This window comes from Tarenaya hassleriana, unplaced genomic scaffold, assembly GCF_000463585.1.
Source record: "Tarenaya hassleriana unplaced genomic scaffold, ASM46358v1 Cleome16, whole genome shotgun sequence".
NCBI lineage: Eukaryota > Viridiplantae > Streptophyta > Magnoliopsida > Brassicales > Cleomaceae > Tarenaya > Tarenaya hassleriana.
In genome coordinates, this window is record NW_010965019.1 from 16,060 (window position 1) to 35,585 (window position 19,526).

At 38.5% G+C, this 19,526-nt stretch overlaps 3 protein-coding genes across 5 annotated transcripts; all 3 read left to right on the plus strand.

The window, feature by feature from the left end:
* The first annotated feature begins 1,706 nt into the window (after nt 1-1,706).
* LOC104809190 (BRCA1-A complex subunit BRE) lies at nt 1,707-10,152 on the plus strand. Of its 3 annotated transcripts, XM_010535079.2 has the most exons (14): nt 1,707-1,932; nt 2,126-2,216; nt 2,327-2,516; nt 2,632-2,722; nt 3,120-3,155; nt 3,266-3,367; nt 3,460-3,590; nt 3,709-3,757; nt 3,860-3,949; nt 4,022-4,075; nt 4,286-4,351; nt 4,473-4,567; nt 4,656-4,761; nt 10,004-10,152. In XM_010535079.2, exons 1-13 carry the CDS (start codon nt 1,855-1,857, stop codon nt 4,720-4,722), a joined length of 1,140 nt encoding a protein of 379 aa, XP_010533381.1. In that variant the 5' UTR covers nt 1,707-1,854; the 3' UTR covers nt 4,723-4,761; nt 10,004-10,152. The 3 variants fall into 3 exon arrangements, with proteins under 3 accessions (XP_010533381.1, XP_010533380.1, XP_010533382.1); XM_010535078.1 differs by lacking the exon at nt 10,004-10,152 and having other exon boundaries at nt 4,656-4,910; XM_010535080.1 differs by lacking the exons at nt 1,707-1,932; nt 10,004-10,152 and having other exon boundaries at nt 2,129-2,220; nt 4,656-4,910.
* On the plus strand, nt 7,362-16,370 carry LOC104809635 (histone-lysine N-methyltransferase ASHH2-like). Its single transcript, XM_010535681.1, has 18 exons — nt 7,362-7,452; nt 7,554-9,675; nt 9,824-10,019; nt 10,992-11,143; nt 11,231-11,310; nt 11,715-11,846; nt 11,941-12,057; nt 12,215-12,307; nt 12,391-12,468; nt 12,674-12,730; nt 12,897-13,662; nt 13,776-13,840; nt 14,049-14,128; nt 14,219-14,301; nt 14,386-14,465; nt 14,604-14,683; nt 14,814-14,859; nt 15,194-16,370. Exons 2-18 carry the CDS (start codon nt 7,902-7,904, stop codon nt 16,115-16,117), a joined length of 4,803 nt encoding a protein of 1,600 aa, XP_010533983.1. The 5' UTR covers nt 7,362-7,452; nt 7,554-7,901; the 3' UTR covers nt 16,118-16,370.
* A 1,504-nt stretch (nt 16,371-17,874) lies between these two features.
* On the plus strand, nt 17,875-19,005 carry LOC104809192 (fatty acid desaturase 4, chloroplastic-like). The gene has a single exon (XM_010535081.1). It carries the CDS (start codon nt 17,996-17,998, stop codon nt 18,896-18,898), a length of 903 nt encoding a protein of 300 aa, XP_010533383.1. The 5' UTR covers nt 17,875-17,995; the 3' UTR covers nt 18,899-19,005.
* The last annotated feature ends 521 nt before the right edge of the window (nt 19,006-19,526 follow it).

A 19,526-nucleotide genomic window follows, 5' to 3' on the forward strand; every position in this document is an offset into this window, starting at 1 on the left:
TATCTTTTTCGAGTAAAAAAAAGACCTCGTCGTGACTCGGGGTTTGGACTCGGTAAACCCTAAGCGAAACAAAGTTGGGGGCCCACATGAGGCGAATTCCTCGACGACTTACATCTAAAATAAAATTAGCCCAATATTTAATTTTAAGCCCAAATCGACTTAATTGAGCACAAACCCATATTCTCACCTATTTTTTTTCTAATATTTAATATTTAAAACATAACCTAATCTTTCTTACACAACAGGCAAAATTAATATTTACATTTACTGATTTACAGTAGGCGATGATTTATTTTTGTAAAATATAAAAGAAAAAAATACAATATATAGGGAAAACTTATAATGCATTTCCGTAAAATTTCGTTTAACTATACAAAAACAGATTAAATAATATATAATTTTATCATAATAATTTTAATTAACTATAATTTGTTTATCTTAAATTAACCAAATTCATATCAAACTCAATTATTAAAATAACGGAAAAATATACTACAAAAAGTAATATCAAATTATCCAAACTTGGAAATAACTGATCAATATCAATATGTTTAAAAACATCGACATAAAAAACAACAATTCATAATCATACCGGAAATCCATGAATGCAAAAAGAAATATATCATCAAAGATCCTTGAGAAGAACAAATTATTTCAATTAACAGGAATCTCAATTGGGTAATGGAAGTACCTTTGAAAGATGAATTGGTGATATTTTTATTCAAAAATAATATTTTGTAAATTTAATTTTTTAAAAATCTAGAAATCTATTTTAGTAAAAAAAATAATTAAAATTTTAAAAACTATGTAGTTATGAGTATGTTTGTGAAGAGTGATTAATTTTATTTTGAGGTTTTTGTTTAGATTATGAATATGATAAATTCACAAAATTTTTATTATCAATTTTTTAACTTTTAGATTCTGAAATTTCTATTAAAGGGATTAGATAAATAGCATTTTTAAAAATTAAAAAATTGAGAATTAAAAAATTTTAAATTAGATTTACTAAAAATTTTTAAATTATTTTAATAAAAAAAAACCGAAAACTCTATTTATTTATTTATAATTAATACAAAAACTAAACTAAAAAAACTCAAAATAAAAACTATGAAATTTTATAACCTAGAGCCGAAAACTAAAAAAAATAACTATCCATAGTATGGAACTGTTTTCTTGCACTCGTAAACCCCAGAAGCATGACCAAATAAAAACCCTAAACACAGATTTCCGAAAATTAAATTAAAAACAAAGAAATAAGTTGCAGAAACTATCAGATTCAGATCGAGTACGGCACCAATCCCACGGAAAAAAGAAAACAACATCGATGACATAAGAACGCTCAGTATGAGTAAGGTAATTGTATTCCGTTTCATCAGAAGAATTGGATTGCTGCATCATGAAGATCTCAGACGACCGTCGTGAGAATTTGTAGATCCAATCTCATCATTTGATCGTAAATTCCAGAAATAAACGGAAAGGAATTGAACGAAAGAAAATGGATTTGGAGAGAGAGAGAGAGAGGGGGAGGGGAGGCAGAGATTTCTTCACGGCGACATTTTATAAAGCAAACTTAAATGTTGCAAATTAGGGCTTAAAAAATAAGATTATGCCCTCGATATTTCTAGAAATTTCAATTATGCCATTTCATTGAGACGCTGTCGTTTTGTAACTGGGCCTGGTCGACCAAGTTATCGTTCGTTTGGTTTATGAGTGAGAGTGCGCGCTGCGCGTGTTTCCGCTGGCATCGCCATCCTCTCCGCAACCGTGCTCCGTCGCGTCACCAGATTTCGCCGGCAGTTTCACCTCCACGCGCGTGAGAACCACCGCAGACTATCTTGTTACGGAGATCCTGCCATGGCGTTCGAAGGATTTCCTCCTTTGATCGCCGCTCAGCTCCATTACCTCCTCAATCACTCTCCTGATTCCGTCAAGGTAACTGGAGATTATCCGAAAACGGAATTCTTGATTGTATTACGGTTTCTCAAAGGTTCTGCGTTCTATTCATGTGTCCGAGATCCTGAGCTTCTCACCTCTCAGAAGCTAGGGTTTTGTTTTCGATCTAAGGTGTTTGTATGTGTTGGAATGGAGGACTTGGACTGATTCGATGGTTTGATATGTTGTGCAGATTGAACAAGTTTGGTCCGGTAACAAGTATAATCCTAAGATTCTCGATCGCTTTAGTTTAGTTATACCTTACTGTTTGGACACAATCAAATGTTAGTAAGTTTTCCTTCTCAGTTCGAATACCTCGATTGTATCATTTTCATGTCTTGTTTCTGACATTTGTATGCAGAAACGATAGTGATATTTGGTCTTTTTTATTCAGGGGATGTTCTATATTATTCGGAGTGTCCAATGGCTCCACCGGATGTAATTTTTGGACCAGATGATGAAGATTTTCATCCATGTAGTTCTGCTGCTCTTGATGGAGGTCTAGCAGCTCCGGTAAAAAAGGTTTTCTCAGAATGGAACAGCGAGGACTCGACACGGCTGCTTGTTCTCATTCAGGGATTGAGGTAACTATTTTACCGTTTTTGAGCGGAGTGGCCTTGGTTTGTTTTGATTCTTAACATTTGTGGGGGCTTTTTGGATGTTTGAATCTAAATTCCTGCTCAATTACCTTTTCCCTAGGGATCAATATGCGATTTACCAGAGAAGGCTGGTGGGGCAGGTTGACGATGATCGGTTGAAGTTTGAGATTAGCACCATATTATCTCGTGAGGTACGATGAAGGCCCAAATCCATCTGACAAAACTTGAGCCCATGTCTCATGATTTATTCTGTTTTACGAGTGGCCTGTATGTCTTCATTATAATGAAAAAGATGAGTATTCCTTTCATTCTTCTTTTATCTAGTATTCGTTTCATGTTGTTCCACATAATGGAGAAGGTTATTATTGCTCATCTCTTTTTCTTTTCTTAAAATATATGAAATGTTAGGCATCAAGATATGATGTAAAATAGATGATCTAAGAAGTTTATTGTCTGCTATGTTGGTTTTCCCTTTTGGAACATGTTTATTTGTTTAATTGTAGTACTTACGAAGTTTAATTGCTTCTCTGAACCCAGCGCCCTTGTGGAATCTATTATCCATACTAAAAATTGTTTATTTACTTGTAGGGAATCGAAATGCAGCTGATTTCAGGTGTTGACAAGGTATCTTTTGTTAACTGCGATAGTTGATTGTGTCCTTGTGAAGTTGGCAAAAACATGTTGTAGAAGGCTTAATTATATACATGATCAATGCCTTTTAATTATTACTGTAGCCAGAGGAGGTAAAGTTCTCTGTACATTTAATGATGGACGTGAACGTAAACAAAATGGTTGTTGGGTGTCCATGGAAGCATCAGCAAAAGATATATCTTCAGGTTTTGTTTTGTTTACCTGCATTCTCAATTTATCATTATCCACTGATTGTCTTGCTTCGTAACATTCTCCATGTTACTGGTAATTGCTGCAGGTCCTATACCCAGTTGTTCGAAAGTATGAATCAACACCATCGGCACCTCGGCTGAAATTAGTATCATCTTCTGATCTTAAAACATTGTTCTCCGTTGAGGATGTCAAACTTACTGCATGGATGGATGGGATGTAAGTAACTGTGGCTGCATTTGTCAACACCTGCTGTTGCTTGCCTGGTTTCTTCTGCTTAAAATCTTGATAATGTTTTTTCCCTTTTCTTGAAATCCTTATATGTTCTGTTTCGAAGGTGCTTAGCCGAATATCTACCCCATCTTGAAGAAACCCTCGAGAGACAGGTTGGTTTCTCAAACTAACTCGCTAGACATATGCTGACTGATAATGCACTTTATTCCTAGCTTAATGTCTGTGTGAGTTCTTTATGAAGCTTTGGTTTCCAGGTCTTGGAAGCGGTTTCTTTAATCAATGTCAGAAGAAGTTTTATCGAGGCATTGGCACTTTTTTTCGGGAGACCTCTTGAAGCTGATACAGTAAGCATTTTATGCATTTGTATGTTTGCACAGATTGTGCTTTAAGCAATTTTCGTGTTCCTTCCTTGCCAGATATTCTGCAGAAAGGCTACTTTTCTTGCCGCCTCAGGGACTTTTGGTTTCCTGGTGAGTATTTCTCGTTTCAGAACCTTATTAGTTTTGCTAAAAGAAAACGATTGTAATCCTGGATTCTGGTTTATCAAATTTGTTCTCCTTATCGTGGATGATTGATTATTTGCAGAAACAAAATTTTCTTCTGATTTTTTCCTTGGTGATTGAAAGCTTCCATGTTTCAGAGTATGTAGCAATGCTTTAACAGGTTATATCTTCATGTAGGTTCACTTCTTTCTTTCAACTCAATTCCCCAAGCAGCAACCAGCTCTGATGCTGCAGAGTTTTCAGGTATTTCATGAGACTCAAAATTTGATTGGTAAAACATATTTGATATTCTTAATCGCACTATGATATGCATAACTGAAAACGCTCCAACATTTCATATTAACGCAAGTCCATAATCACGCAGCATCTAAACCAAGCGGGTGTGCCAATAAAATCGAATCTCACCGATTACCCATGGAGTCCGCGATGGGAAGCGGCCCGCATGGCTGAGCGGCTATAGTGAGTCGTTTTTTTGCCTCGTTTGCGTTTGTTAGATCAACACCTCGCAATCTCTGCTAAACATTTGGAATGTGATATTTCTGTGCAGTGAATTCTTGACCGATGAGGCTCTGAACTTCAAAAAATACTGCAATGAAGCTCATCTCCAACCCTAGAGGCCAAGTTATATATTCTCAAAGGCACCAGAGACAGAGATTACTCTACTTCTCTGTAAGTTTCATCCTGATCTTAAACGGGTTTCTTTCAGCATTATGTAAATCGAAACCTTGGATATGCTGAATGCTCTTCTTTTCGTGATAGAATTACTTTGCGATGCAATGGGGGATATCCGCCTTTTGTTTGATTTTGCTTTGCAAAAATGTATTCCAAATTTTAGGGTGGGTAGTGTTTCGAGTTTCTCGGTTATCCAATCTTGTTCTCGCTCTCGGATTTTTGGGCTCATAAGGGGTGGGATACCTGAGCTTTGAGACTGAGTACCTGCCTGAGTGGGCAAATGCGATGGGGACGAAACCAGAGGCGAAAGAGACGTATCTAGGAGCGAGAGATGAGACAAACGGTCGGTAAGGCAAGGCAAGCGGCCGACGAAGCAAGGTGAAAGGCTCTCCCTAACGAAATCGCTATCCACCCCTCAGCCTGGTGAGGCTCGCAACTCAAAACCTTGATCGCCCCATCCAGTCGCCTTTAATCTCTCTCACTCGTACCTCCTCGTTGGTTTGCCTTCTAATCGTGCATCTCTTTCTCTTGCTCTCCTTCAGCTCGAACGTGACCATTCTCCCGGTTAGGATCATCCATAGGTACGGCGAGTAATCTCTTGAGACTCAGATTCCTTTAACACCTCACACCGACTCTCGATCGATAATCCAACTTTCTAATACCAACGTCCCCCATACCAAATTTGCAACACTTTTTAGTTATTGCAAAAAATTTACCTTTGCGGCAATTCAATTTTTTGTTAAAAAGAAATATTTTATTTACATTTTGTGAACAATAATGTCAATGAAAATTTTGAGAAATTGGTCAATCTAAGCTTTTATTGAACAAACAGTTCGTAGAAAATTGAGGTGAATTACAATAGTAAACAACCGTTGGTAAAAAATAATTGAATCCAAAAAGGAATCTCACATAAAAATCCAAAGAAACAAAATTTTTAAAACTTAAAAAATCCGAACAGAGCCAAAATAGTAGAAAAATAATAATAAAAAAAAATTCTTCAGAAAATAAATGTTTTTATCCGTAAAAACTGAATTGGAATCTAAACAAAATAAAATCAAATCAAACCAACTCTCAACGGGAAAACCAAACAAAGATAAAATTTTAAAATAATAAATCAAAATCCAAACTTTTTTTTTATGAATGCTTAACCTTTTATAAACAGCTATAATAGTTTCATTTACAAAAATCGGTTGTCAACCGAAACCCCTTGGTTTCCAAACTAAACAAATCAAAATCCGCAATATCTACCACTATCGCAAGTATTTCAGAATATAAAGATTAATTTCTAAAATTAATTTATGGGTGTTAATAAAAACAGATGAAAAATGTAAATATATTAGAAAACTACATTGTATATTAAAATTTTTATTATTATTAATAAGAATAGGAGTGTTCCAGAAGCAATTATTATATATATATATATATATTCGGGGTTTTTTTTTATAGTTGTTCTAAATTGTTTGAGCTATTTACTAACTTTTTTTAACGTATAACATTAAATAAACTATGAGAAAGATTAGGTCAAATGCATGGTGATGATTATTTTGAATATGTGTATTGAGTCAAGAGATGGTGGCTATTACGGGCAACACATGACAGACGGGAAACGGGGTTCAAGGTGCAATTGACTACGAAGCTCTGATATGCCTTTTTGCCTTTTGTCTCCAAACAATTGAACCGAATCAATAAGAACGATCATTAAAATATATACAATTATAATCTTTACCATCCAAATATCGGTTCAATATAAATTCATGGTATTTCAGTCTAGAAGTTTATAAATATTTTTTTTCTAATATATTAGAACAGTGAGTGACTGATAAGGGTAGACGTTTCGGTATTCGGTTTAGAAATGATTTATTTTAGTTCTTTCGATTTTATAAAAATATATAATAATCGATTGATATTTTATTGGTTTCGATTCGGTTTGATTATGGTTTTTGTTAAAATAAATTAGATTTTTGAAGAATTTTTTGGTTTTTTGATTTTTTTTTAAAAATTCGGTTCATTTGATTTCGAAAAATTCAATTTTTTTAAATATCGTTAAAAAATTTTAGACGGTTCAGTTTAAAAAAATCGTATTTTAGACAGTTCGGTATAAAATCGTATTTTAGACGGTTCGGTATAAAATCGTAGTCATATATGAATTATAAACCTCAAAATCCCAAACCAATTTGAACATTCGAATTGAAAATTGTGGTCTCAAGATTGTAAAGATATAATAACATTAAAAAAAATCCAGTGGATATAGTTCAATAGTGTTGCAAATATCCAAAAATAATACGGAAATATGAGTTTTGTCCAGCTGATAATATCTAGGAATACGCATTTCTTTATTTATATTTTATTTTCTTGCATAGGGAATAGCATGACCACTTCGCAATCTGTTAAGCGCGTGTGTGGGGACAGACGACCCAAAGCGCGTGAGTCGGAATCTCTGACTATTGGTGTTTTAGACTCCGTCAGAATTTTTTGGTCCCTTTCTGAAAACTAGAGAAAAAGTATTAATTAAATAATTGAATAAAATAAAATTTGTCAATCAAATAAAAATAAAATAATTCTAAAACCAGCAAAAGTAATTCCCGCACGACGAATCAAACCAAACAACGGTTTCCAAGCGATTGTTCCGTCGAAGCCGGGGAATCGGCGACTTGCCTACGACTTATCAACAGGTTATTCTCCTTCTCTTTTTTTTTTATTCTTCATCTCTCATTCATCATGATTCTAGTTGATGATTCCCGATTTTGCCTGCCGGAATTTGTTGTGTTTGTAGGCTGTGGAGGCTTCGGAATGGTATGATCATTCGCATTCTAGTTTTGTTTCCGTTTGAAGCCATGGGGAATAGTTTTTCGCTCGTTGGAAAGTTTGTTGCGTGGAGATTCGTTGCTTTTTCTGTGGGAGAAGAGAGGTATTGCTGAAGGGAATGTAGGGTTTTTTGGGTGATGAGATAGGTTCTGCATTGTGTTGTTTTGGCTCGGTGAGTGATTTTTTGCATGCTTCTGATGACGATCCTTCTGCGTTTAGTGGTTATGGGTGTTGGATGTTGAGAATTCTGCATGTGAAGGCTTGTTTGGGAAATTAAGCTTGTTCCAGTAAAAGTTGCAGGATCATTGTGATTACCATGATTGATTTGAATTCATCGCCTGAGGTTGAACAGAATTACTTTACTGCGATGCTTCCATGCTCAGGTCATGGACATGATCTGGTTGATTCTGCTGTGAACTCAAATCGGTGGTTGGGTTCTGATTGTTTGAACCCTGACAATGTCATGGAGATGCTCAAGGATGGTAGAAAAGAGGCCAAAACTGAACTACGGAGAGGTTTTCGTTCAGGCTTGAAGAATTACCTCAAATCATCTGTGGTTAATGCTCCTGAAGTACACCGAGATAGATCATCGGTAGATAAGGAAACGTTGATCACATCTTCACAGGATTCTGAGTTGGCGCCAGGTTTGAGAAGAGAGCAGAGAGATACAAATAGTATTGATGGTCTTCTTATGGATAGAGAAAGGGACTTTTTGCATGGGTCAGAAGATGGTCACTGCAGTTGGATGGAAGAAGATGCTTGTAGGATTGAAGCTCTTGACTTTGCCAATCAGTGTCTTGTGCAGTCAGATTTTCCAGAAATTCTGGGGAAGGGCGCCAATGCGGTCTTATTGTCTGATGACAGAGTTAGTTGTGCTGAACCAATCGATGATGAAGATAACCAATGTGACGAAGCTGCTTGCTTCTCTGGACAAGAAGCTGATTTGTCGGGTACTTGGACAAGAAGCCGAATGAGTGAATTGAGCGGTAAGAGCCGGATGAAAAAGGTCTGTGACCATTGGGGAAAAAATCTCAAGGCCCAGCAATCACAAGAATCTCCAGATTCGATATCCAGAGCTGCTAAGAGGAAGAGGAGCCATTCATCTAAATTGGCCCGCTCCTCACAATGGGGGCTATCTAGATATATGTCACAATTTTACTGCAGGACCCAGGAACATGTGTCAGACAAAGATCCAAATCAATGCTCTCAGAGATATTCTGGTGCTCAGGTTGATCGACGTAGTTGTAGCCATCCAAATGGGGAAGATGCACCATTTTCAAGTGAACAGAATCAGGCTTCTAAAGCCTGCATTCGGTTAAAGGTAAAATTTAGTAAATCTGGTCTTGAAAATAAACTAATCGTAAAACATCGGGACATCAATGGTGACTCTCTGGATGTCGTAAAACATGATAGCAAGGACTTGAAGTGTCACAAGTTTTCTCAACAATCAGCTAGAGATGCTGCTGATATGGATATATCACCTCCCTCCAATGTGGCCAGTTCTTCACCAGGTTCTGAAGTCATCAATTCATTACCTTTTGTTGATGTTGGGGCTAAAGATCAAGATGACCTGTGCAGTACTGTATTGATTGTTTCTGAGGCAGAACTTGAGAATTGGAGTAGAGGAAGGGAAAGGAGAATGAAGGTAGATAGCCACAAATGTACAGAAATGAGTATTGCAGAAATTGTAAAAAAGGAGAGCCGTTGTTCTAGCCCAAGTTTAGAAGCTTCAAGCAACCTTTCCACTGAGGAGGATCAGTCTTGTGAACTGTTCCCTTTGCTTGAAGAGACTCGATGTGAAGTCTCCATGGGAACTCAGAAAATTCCAGACCTTGATCCACAGTTTCCTGGGCCACAGAGTTCAAGGAAAGTTCTTTCTTCCTGTGAATCCGAGGGGCAACATAGTTCTAAAAGTGTAAAATCCGAAGAAGGAAGCAATGGAAGGAGAGAATGTTTGGATTATTGGAAGGGAAGAAAGAAAATGAAATCTGGATACATAAAAAACCAACAGAAGCTAGTTAAACACAGTAAAGACGAGAAGGATGCTTGTGATCCCTGTCTGGAGAAAGTAAAGCTTCAGCACAGAGAAGGTACACTATTGTTTATCTACCGCCTCCTTTGTCCTAGTTGTTTTGGAAGGCAAATTTTCATTCTCTATTTCTGATTTCATTGTCATATGTTTTCTTGTTTACATTTGGGTGATTATGGAATAAAGGGTGTTCATGTGATTTCATGCAGTAGGCTGCCACAGAGCATCTTCTGTTTCAAGAGCAGATACCAAAGACTATGTTGCATCACTCAATGTGACCACTATTGGCGTGACGCCAAATGGTGTAGTTGAGAAACTTACCCCTTCAGATATTGCATGGGTTCAGTGCGATGAATGTTTCAAATGGCGTCGTGTCACCAGAGACAGAGATTACTCTACTTCTCTGTAAGTTTCATCCTGATCTTAAACGGGTTTCTTTCAGCATTATGTAAATCGAAACCTTGGATATGCTGAATGCTCTTCTTTTCGTGATAGAATTACTTTGCGATGCAATGGGGGATATCCGCCTTTTGTTTGATTTTGCTTTGCAAAAATGTATTCCAAATTTTAGGGTGGGTAGTGTTTCGAGTTTCTCGGTTATCCAATCTTGTTCTCGCTCTCGGATTTTTGGGCTCATAAGGGGTGGGATACCTGAGCTTTGAGACTGAGTACCTGCCTGAGTGGGCAAATGCGATGGGGACGAAACCAGAGGCGAAAGAGACGTATCTAGGAGCGAGAGATGAGACAAACGGTCGGTAAGGCAAGGCAAGCGGCCGACGAAGCAAGGTGAAAGGCTCTCCCTAACGAAATCGCTATCCACCCCTCAGCCTGGTGAGGCTCGCAACTCAAAACCTTGATCGCCCCATCCAGTCGCCTTTAATCTCTCTCACTCGTACCTCCTCGTTGGTTTGCCTTCTAATCGTGCATCTCTTTCTCTTGCTCTCCTTCAGCTCGAACGTGACCATTCTCCCGGTTAGGATCATCCATAGGTACGGCGAGTAATCTCTTGAGACTCAGATTCCTTTAACACCTCACACCGACTCTCGATCGATAATCCAACTTTCTAATACCAACGTCCCCCATACCAAATTTGCAACACTTTTTAGTTATTGCAAAAAATTTACCTTTGCGGCAGCACATCTCATACTGGCGCTTATGCATAATCTGTATGATAATGTTGGGTAAAGTTGACTGTTGCATGATACTTCTTGAAGTTCTTCATTTTTGTTGAGTTGGGCAGTTGTACAAGTGTTATGCATATGCTTGTCATCTGCTTGATTGGAGAATGACGAGTTGTGCCACATTTTGTCTTTAGTACACAGGATCGTTCTTGAATCTCCCTAATGAGAACCTATCTTTTCTTAACTTTTCCTGAAGGATTTGCACCGATAATTCAGATGAAGCTTTTGCTGATTGCTCTGTGCCCCAAGAGTTATCAGATGAAGGAATCAGTGCAGAGCTAGTTGCATATGAGGGTGATTCTAAACTAAGTAAAGTTGCCAAGGTGTCAGAATCCAGAAAGAAACCAGGTGAAGCATTTTGAGAAATTGGTGAAATCTAGCCGTGAAATGTAGGCATATTTTTAAACAGCCGCTGTAATTTTTTGTATCTGGCAGCTCCCAAGACTCCATTTTTTAGGGGGATCAAATGCAACCAGTTTCTGCACCGATCCCGTAAAGCACAAACAATTGATGAGGTCTGGTATTGTCTATTTTTTTTAGTGCCATAAACTTCATGTGAACTTAAGTAAGCAATCTGGTTTTTTTTGGAATTCCATTGAGATGGTTCAACACGATTTGCGAATTGGAAGGCTAAAAGAAGAAAATAAAATCATAGACAGATTATATCAGCTCAAATTAATTGACTGTCCCAGAATCGAGTCAAGTTGGCAGCTGATTTCTAGAAAGGTGATTAGTTATAGACTGATCTGTTCAATTGGGATAAGTTGTTAGATTAATAGAATATAAATCCTTTTAGCTACTTTTCAAGTATGGGCTCTTGCACCTATTCACCCACGGAGACAGGGAAAAGTATTGTTATCGTTGATAACTTGATATGAATGTGTTTCCGCTATTTATAATGCTTCAGATATGAAATCAGGTTCTAGTCTGTCAGTGCAAGGCCCCACCATGTGGTCGATTGGGCTGTGGAGATGATTGTCTCAATAGGATGCTCAAGATTGAGTGCGTCCAAAGCACTTGTCCTTGTGGAGATAATTGCTCCAACCAACAGGTACTTGAATTATTCCTTCTGCATTTCAATTTTTTCACAAGGAGCATTCTTGTGTGAGATTATCCATTGTTTAGATTTCTGTCCATTTATTCAGTTTCAGCAGCGTAAATATGCCAAGGTGGAGTTGTTCAATGCTGGTAAGAAAGGTCACGGTTTGAGAGTTCTTGAAGATGTATGCGAGGGGCATTTTATTATCGAATATGTTGGAGAGGTATAAGTGAACTTCTGGTGGTATCTCTAGAATTTTGAATTCGCTTCAACTATTGCGAGTAATTGTATTCCATTTTATGTATGTGCAAAGTATCCGTCTGCCATTAATGAATATCTTGACAGTACTATCTAAATGCTAAGATATTCGATCCCATTAGGTGCTTGATGGGCAAGCTTATGAATCTCGACTGAATGATTATGCTGCTCAGGGTCAGAGGCATTTTTACTTTATGACATTGAATGCAAATGAGGTTTGGATTGGCTTCTTGTTGATTCCCGTGTTTTTGTTTAGCTTCGTTAATTTAATTTTCCTTTTTTCACATATCCATTTTAGGTGATCGATGCAGGTGCAAAAGGAAATTTGGGCCGCTTCATCAATCATAGCTGTTATCCGAATTGCCGCACTGAGAAGGTGAGAATAGTCATAACCTTTCACTGAATTGTGATTTTTGATATCTTGAGCATTGTTGTGATTCTAGCTAAATCGTTTATTAGATGAATCACTGTAGGAAATTTTCCTTTATATATTCTGTATGGTTAGATTTTTTTTTGTTATGGATATTCTGTATTTTATTTGTTTTGGAATATTATATTCTTACTCAAAGTTATTTGAACAGTGGATGGTGAATGGAGAGATTTGTATCGGAATATTTGCATTGAGAGACATTAAGAAGGTATGTCCCCACCTTGAATCTGATGGCCTCCCAGTTAAGCGCATTATTTGAAGTTGTGTGCCTGTATTTTCCCCTCTTTCTCTCTCTCTCTCTCTCTCTCTCTCTCTCTCTCTCTTCTATTCTTGTATGTGAGTGCTTTTGTAAACCTAAAAAGTTTTTAATGTAGGAAGAGGAGTTGACATTCGACTATAACTATGTAAGGGTATTTGGAGCAGCTGGCCCAAAGTGCTACTGTGGCTCGTCCAGATGTCGGGGTTATATAGGCGGTGATCTTCTTGATAGGGATGTAATTGTGAAAAGTGATTCAGATGAAGTCCATATTCTGGAAGATGATATTTCAAACCCTGTTACTAGAAATAGCCCATTTAATTATGCAGAAGTAAAACTAGCTGATGAACTTCGAAGGGAGACAGAGGAAATGATCGATCACGAACTTGAAGTTTATGAAGTGGTTGCTCATCCAGAACCTGATGATTCCATGGATCACTTTGCTCCATCCAGTTCCCAAGTGGAATATTTGGAGGATAGTTCTTTATCGCCAGTCCAGCCTCAGGTGGGCTCCCTTCCACTGGAAGTTGTCACAAAAAAGGAAATCATTGCTCTCCAATCAGATACTTACTCAGAAAGGGAGACAATATGTCCTACTCTGTCACAAGAAGTAGCTTCTCCTGCTTTAGAGAGCAAATTATTCTGTGACGTTGATCCTGGCTGCTCCAAGTCTTTCTCTGTTGAAGATGGGAAATATTTGCAGAAGTCATCTCGACATATGGAGACGATTCCTTGTTTCTCCCTTTCTCGAGAGGAAAGAAAAGGCAAAAACAGTTCTCCTGATGGCAGGAAATTTCAAACCAGTGGGTCTGATAACTCGCCGACCAATTTTGTGAAACACAAAACATTGTGTCGAGGTTGCTCTAATAGACGTATAGAAACTGGTCAGCATATAATGTTATTTGTTTTTTCCCCAATACAAATTTCCCCAAACCAGGATTCCATTTTGCTTTATTCCATGGAAATGGAAGTGGTGTTTATTGACCATTCTCTTCAGCTTTTGCAGTTGAAAGCAAACTTACCGAGTTGCTGGATTCTGATGGGGGAATAAGCAAACGAAAAGTACGTAAATCTTTATGTCCACCTGTTTCCAAGTATGTATATGAGGATACTCCATTTGGCACGTATTCCGTAACCTTAACCATTCTGGGGTACTTAAATTGTTCGAGTGGCTCTTTTTCATCTCAGCAATGTTTTCATATCTCTTACAATTTAGTTCTTCCATCGCCATTTCATTTTGGGTTACTCACCAGTTTTGTTTCTGTGACAGGATGCAACCAAAGGCTACTTGCAGCTTTTGCTTCTCACTGCAGGTTTGCCTGGAGTTGCAAGCAAAGAAGGAATACAGAGGTCTCCTATGATTCTCTGTTCATGTGATCAACTTTCTTCCAAAGTATCATATCGTGTTTGTAAAATTTTCATACTTAGTGTTTGTGGCAGCAATCGAGATATTTCTATGGTCCTAGATGCGCTTCTGAAGACGAGGTCACGAGCTGTACTGATGGATATTGTAAACAGAAATGGTAGAGATGCCACATTTCTTTTCGCACTTTCTATTTCGCCATCCAATAAGTTGCAATGAACAACCACCGTTGTCGTATTTCCAGGTCTGCAGATGCTACACAATACAATCAAACAGTACAAGAATGATTTTAAAAAGATTCCAATCCTCCGGAAAATTCTGAAGGTATCATGGACTTGATTCAATGGCTTGAGTTTTAGCTATGGGTTCAATCTCAGAAACCAAACTTTACAGTTTATCTCTTGAAGTTTACTTCGTAATTAGGAAACAAAATCGATTTTTGTGGTAACTATCTTACAACAGGTTTTGGAGTACTTAACTGTGAGGGACATTCTTACCCTGGAAGATATAATCAGAGCTCCTCCTTGTCTGGGAATGGAGAGGTTTGCTCAACTTCAAATCTTGCTGATTTATCTCGATATATGTCGGATGTTGTCCTAAGTAAATGATTTGGACCTTTCCAACTATGTTTTATAAAAAAAAAATTGTCTTAAAATTATTTTGCCCATGCAGCTTTCAAGATTCCTTGTTGTCGTTGACAGAGCATGACGATAAACAGGTAGCCCTCACATCTTGAGTTTGCTCATGACTTAGCATTTTCCTTCCTGCCTGTTATTCTATGGAAATTTGTTTCTTTTTTTTTCCAAATTCATTCCTTAAACGATACTTTTGTTCCTTTATTTTATGGGTTTTTGTTTTTGGGAGAGTTACTGCAGAACATTCTAATTGAGATCTCGGGTTTTGCTTACGATTTATCATCATCCTGCCTGCCTGCCTGCTATTTTAAAGAAACTAGTTTCTTAATTTTCTTTTCCAAATGCATTCCATAGACGATTTTTTTGAGATGGATTACTGTAGGGAATGCTAATTGAGTTGTTATTTGTAACGTATAGGTTCACCAAATTGCTCGAAATTTTCGTGATAGATGGAATCATCAGCGTTTCAGAGGACGTATGCGCATGAACAAGGTTGAGAGCATGAAAGGATCTTGCAGACATCGGGATTATAGTAGATTCCCAGCATCACATGGCCAAACACCTGACCCAGTCAGATCATCTGAATCAATAACCTCTGCTCCTCAACCAAAACCCGAAACCCCTTCATCGGGTAACAAGGATGCTTTAGAAACTGAACCTGGTAATTGCCAAACAACCGTTACAGGAACACGTAAGCGTAAAACGAGATGGGACCAGCCCACATCAAAACATGATCTCCATTCTTCTCCAAGCCGGGAAGTGGAGACCCGCCCAAAATCTTCCACGCCTTCATGTCTGAAACTGAAACATGAAGCTGTGTCTTCCAAATTCAGAAATCAAAATGTCAAAGATGGTAGTCCACCAGGGTTTGAGTGCCCTTTAGACCGAGCAGACATAGCTCTTGCACATCCACAAGAGAAGTTTATTTCTCCATTGCCCGTCTCATATGGGATTCCATTGGCTATTGTGCAGCGATTTGCACAAGACATTCCTGAAGAAACATGCGAGAAACTAGCCATAGCCCCTGGTATGCCATTTCATCCCTTTCCACCATTACCCTCGATCCCTCGTGACAGAAAACACCTACATGCCTCATCTTCATTGAACTCTACAAGATCCAGCAACCAATACAGACGCGAACCAGAGTACCCGGGTGATCATCAGAGGCCAATCAGAAGCGAAGTGAACAGAGTTGCGGCTATGGATGCATCATCAGACTTATTGAAACGAAGGAGAGGTTACTGGTTTGATCAGGACGGGAATCGTTTTCAGGCAGGAGAATTGGAGCGGAACAGCTACAGCATACGAGGAGCCTTGTCAAATGAGGATCGAACCTCTTGAAGGAACGGTAAAAAAAAACCGTCGATTCATGTCAAGATCTTTGCAACTAACAACCTATTTCTTTAGCCCATATGCCGAAATTGTAAAAGCAGATCAATGTACCTAACGGATATTAGGTTTTGGAGCGGCATCTTGTTCCTGGTCAGGATAATGCATTGTTAGGGACATTCATACCTCTGATACCAGAATGGATTTACTCTATAGTTAGGTCTGGAAATTCATACGTATATATGTATGTGTTTTTGAATCGATATTTATATGTGTTGCTCCATTTCTTTGTTCGGTTTTTATACGCACAAAACTCAATTCAGGGATTATCCTACAGAAAGATCCGATACCACTTTTAGTCGCTTGAACACAAACGAGGAATCCGTCGTTTCTTCTTTTGGAACCTTCTCTTTCCTTCAGAATCTTCCAGACACTTCTTTTTTGGTAACCGGATATCTAGACCGAAGTTCATACTAATCGAATCCGGACACTTTTTTTTTGGTAACCAGATATCTAAGCCGAAACTCATACTAATGTCCTGGGACAGAAATCGCTAATTTGAAATATACGCCTCGTGCCCAACATTTGTTCTTAGTTTCTAGTGATATTTTCGTTTGGCACAATCATAATAAAGACCCACCGATGATTTCACGCGTTCACATGATATGCCTCATGTCGCTACAATTAATATTTATTTTTTAAACTAAATTTATATAAAATTAATGAATTTATGTGCCTGATCAAACCAAATAAATATTCTGTATTTTAACATCGTAGTATCAGTGTTTTCAGTAATAAATTTTTCTGAACTCATCCCTCAGACACACGATAAGAAGATGGGTTAGTTAAAAGATCCAAACGTAACGGTTAATCCACAAATTATTCAAGGGAATCTAAACCGTTTTTCCATAAGAACAATGTTTAATTGAACAAAATTATTCAATCAGACATGCAAGAAAAAAATAGTATTTTCTCGGTAAAGTTCTCTCTCACTAAACGTATTAAGAAAAAATCGTTTTTAAAGAATCCATCTTTTATTATTTAAACGAATCTTCCGAAATTTTGAGGACGGGGAATCCTAAAGGTAATTGTTTCGGGTTCTTCTCACGTTATAAAAGAAAAAATCATATATGTTTTTGCAGAATTCGTTTTCATGGTCATCTAGCTTTTGGACCTTATCCCGAAATTTGGAAGCTTTTTTTCCAGCTTTTGAACTCTGGTTTTTGTACTCTCAAGAAGCCTTTCGGCTTCTTAAATAACCGGTTTATTTCATGAGCCGTGATTTGATGGAGTTTGGGATCAACCTCGGTCAATGTCCATCAAATTGCAAAGTTCGAACATTCTATTAACGCGTTTTGCAAATTGAGAAATTAATTTTTGTTTTTCTCCATTTGAATTCGAATTCCTCAATTTAAAAATATATACATTAATTATTTTCTTATCAAATTTAATTGAAATATAGTTCTATATTATTCATTTTTTTTGCTTGTATTCCTTTCAAAAATTCAAAAGGAGTACATATTAAACAGAACCAAAATAATATTCCTAATTTTTATTTTTTAAAAGAATTTATTCCTATAAAAAAAATTGTGAGTTAAATGAGAATATATTTTTTTTCAAAAAAGCTTAGGGATTGAATTGACAATTATAAACAAAAGTTTGGAAAAATATGGTATCGGTCTTTTTCAAAGCCATGAGCGTCTGTCCACAGCCCACGCATTTTCAAGGCAAAACCCACACTTCTGTCCACAAACTCATCTACTCTCCTCTGTCTCAATTAATATCCACCACGTTCTTCCGTTATACGACCACCTCTCCTCTTCCCTTCGCTTTATGTAATCACAAGACGAAGAAACCAAACACAGAGTTTCACTTCTCTCATCTCTTCCAATGTCTTCTGCTTCAGCTTCTCTCCATGCCACGTGCTCTCTAAGGTCCCTTCACAGCGTCCGCCCATGGCGTCTCCACGCGCGTGTGTTGACATGCTCGGTCACGACCAAGCCCAGACCTTTCGGTGACGGCCTGGTGGCTGAGCCACGGCTCTTGAGCCCTCCAAACCCGACTGAGCTCGCTCCTCCCCGGTTAAACGACCCGTCTCTGAAATCAACGTGGCCGCACCGTTTATGGGTCGCCGCTGGTTCTACCACCGTCCTTGTTTCCGCTGCCAAATCCATCGCCGGAATGTTGAGTTCCCACATGTGGCTCGAACCCGCGATAGCCGGATACGTTGGCTATATATTAGCCGACCTAGGATCCGGGGTCTACCACTGGGGCATCGACAACTATGGGGACGGGTCAACGCCCGTGTTTGGGGCTCAGATTGAAGCCTTCCAGGGTCACCACAAGTGGCCGTGGACCATCACCAGGCGTCAGTTCGCCAACAATCTCCACGCTCTGGGTCGAGTCATCGCCTTTGCGGTCCTTCCGCTGGACCTTGCCTGCGACGACCCCGTCCTACACGGGTTTGTCAGCGTGTTCGCATTCTGCATAATGTTCAGCCAGCAGTTCCATGCTTGGGCACACAGCACAAAGAGCAAGCTTCCACGGCTCGTGGTGGCGTTACAGGACATGGGTGTGCTGGTTTCCCGGTCACAGCACGCGGCTCACCACCGGCCGCCATATAACAACAACTACTGCATAGTGAGTGGGGTATGGAACAAATTTTTGGACGAGACCAAGATTTTCGAGGCAATGGAGATGGCGCTGTATTTCAAGCTCGGGGTTAGGCCGAGGTCGTGGAGTGAGCCGAACCCAGATTGGACAGAAGAGACCGAGGCATCCTCCCAAACTTGAAAACACAATTTCTATGTTTTTGGGCTGTAATTAAGGATAAAGAGTGTATGTGTTCAAATGGACAATGATTTCTCCATATAATTGATAAGATTTTTTCTGTGTGCATAGCCAAATCTTTTACTCTCACAAACAATTTCTTGTCTACCCCCATCCAGATTACGAACAAACAAAAACCAGAGTGATATATGTACCACTCAGAACATTCTCTGTACCGGTTTAAGTATCAGCTCCTGCTGGCGAGTAAACGGAAGGGAACGGTCACTCTCTGTGGCCGTTACAGGCACCTAACCACATGCATTGCCTTCTTCCATTACAGCAGAGGTATATATATCTACACACGCACAAAAGTGTAGAGCAAAGGCTTCGTGGGGACTGACAGCTAGGATATGTACCTTTCATGTCTCATGGCATCGAGCAATGGCTGATCCCGGATTTGGTACGGTCAAATAGAATAGTGGGATACAAGTCCTCTTATTCCTTGTGATTGGGATCATACAATCAGAAATGATTCTGCCATTACAAAGGATATAAGACATTTGTGCAAAATTCTCTGGCTCGAGTGATCTTATTAGAATGTTGATTCAAGAAATCCATACCCATATAAGGGTTTTACGCTCCATGGAAAGAG

Coding starts and splice junctions, on each gene's coding strand:
- LOC104809192 (XM_010535081.1), top strand. CDS start 17,996: ATGTCTTCTGCTTCAGCTTCTCTCCATGCCACGTGCTCTCTAAGGTCC.
- LOC104809635 (XM_010535681.1), top strand. CDS start 7,902: ATGATTGATTTGAATTCATCGCCTGAGGTTGAACAGAATTACTTTACT. Junction 9,676..9,823: donor AAAGCTTCAGCACAGAGAAG/GTACACTATTGT, acceptor GATTTCATGCAG/TAGGCTGCCACAGAGCATCT. Junction 11,847..11,940: donor ATAATTGCTCCAACCAACAG/GTACTTGAATTA, acceptor CCATTTATTCAG/TTTCAGCAGCGTAAATATGC.
- LOC104809190 (XM_010535079.2), top strand. CDS start 1,855: ATGGCGTTCGAAGGATTTCCTCCTTTGATCGCCGCTCAGCTCCATTAC. Junction 2,723..3,119: donor GCACCATATTATCTCGTGAG/GTACGATGAAGG, acceptor ATTTACTTGTAG/GGAATCGAAATGCAGCTGAT. Junction 3,758..3,859: donor AAGAAACCCTCGAGAGACAG/GTTGGTTTCTCA, acceptor TTTGGTTTCCAG/GTCTTGGAAGCGGTTTCTTT.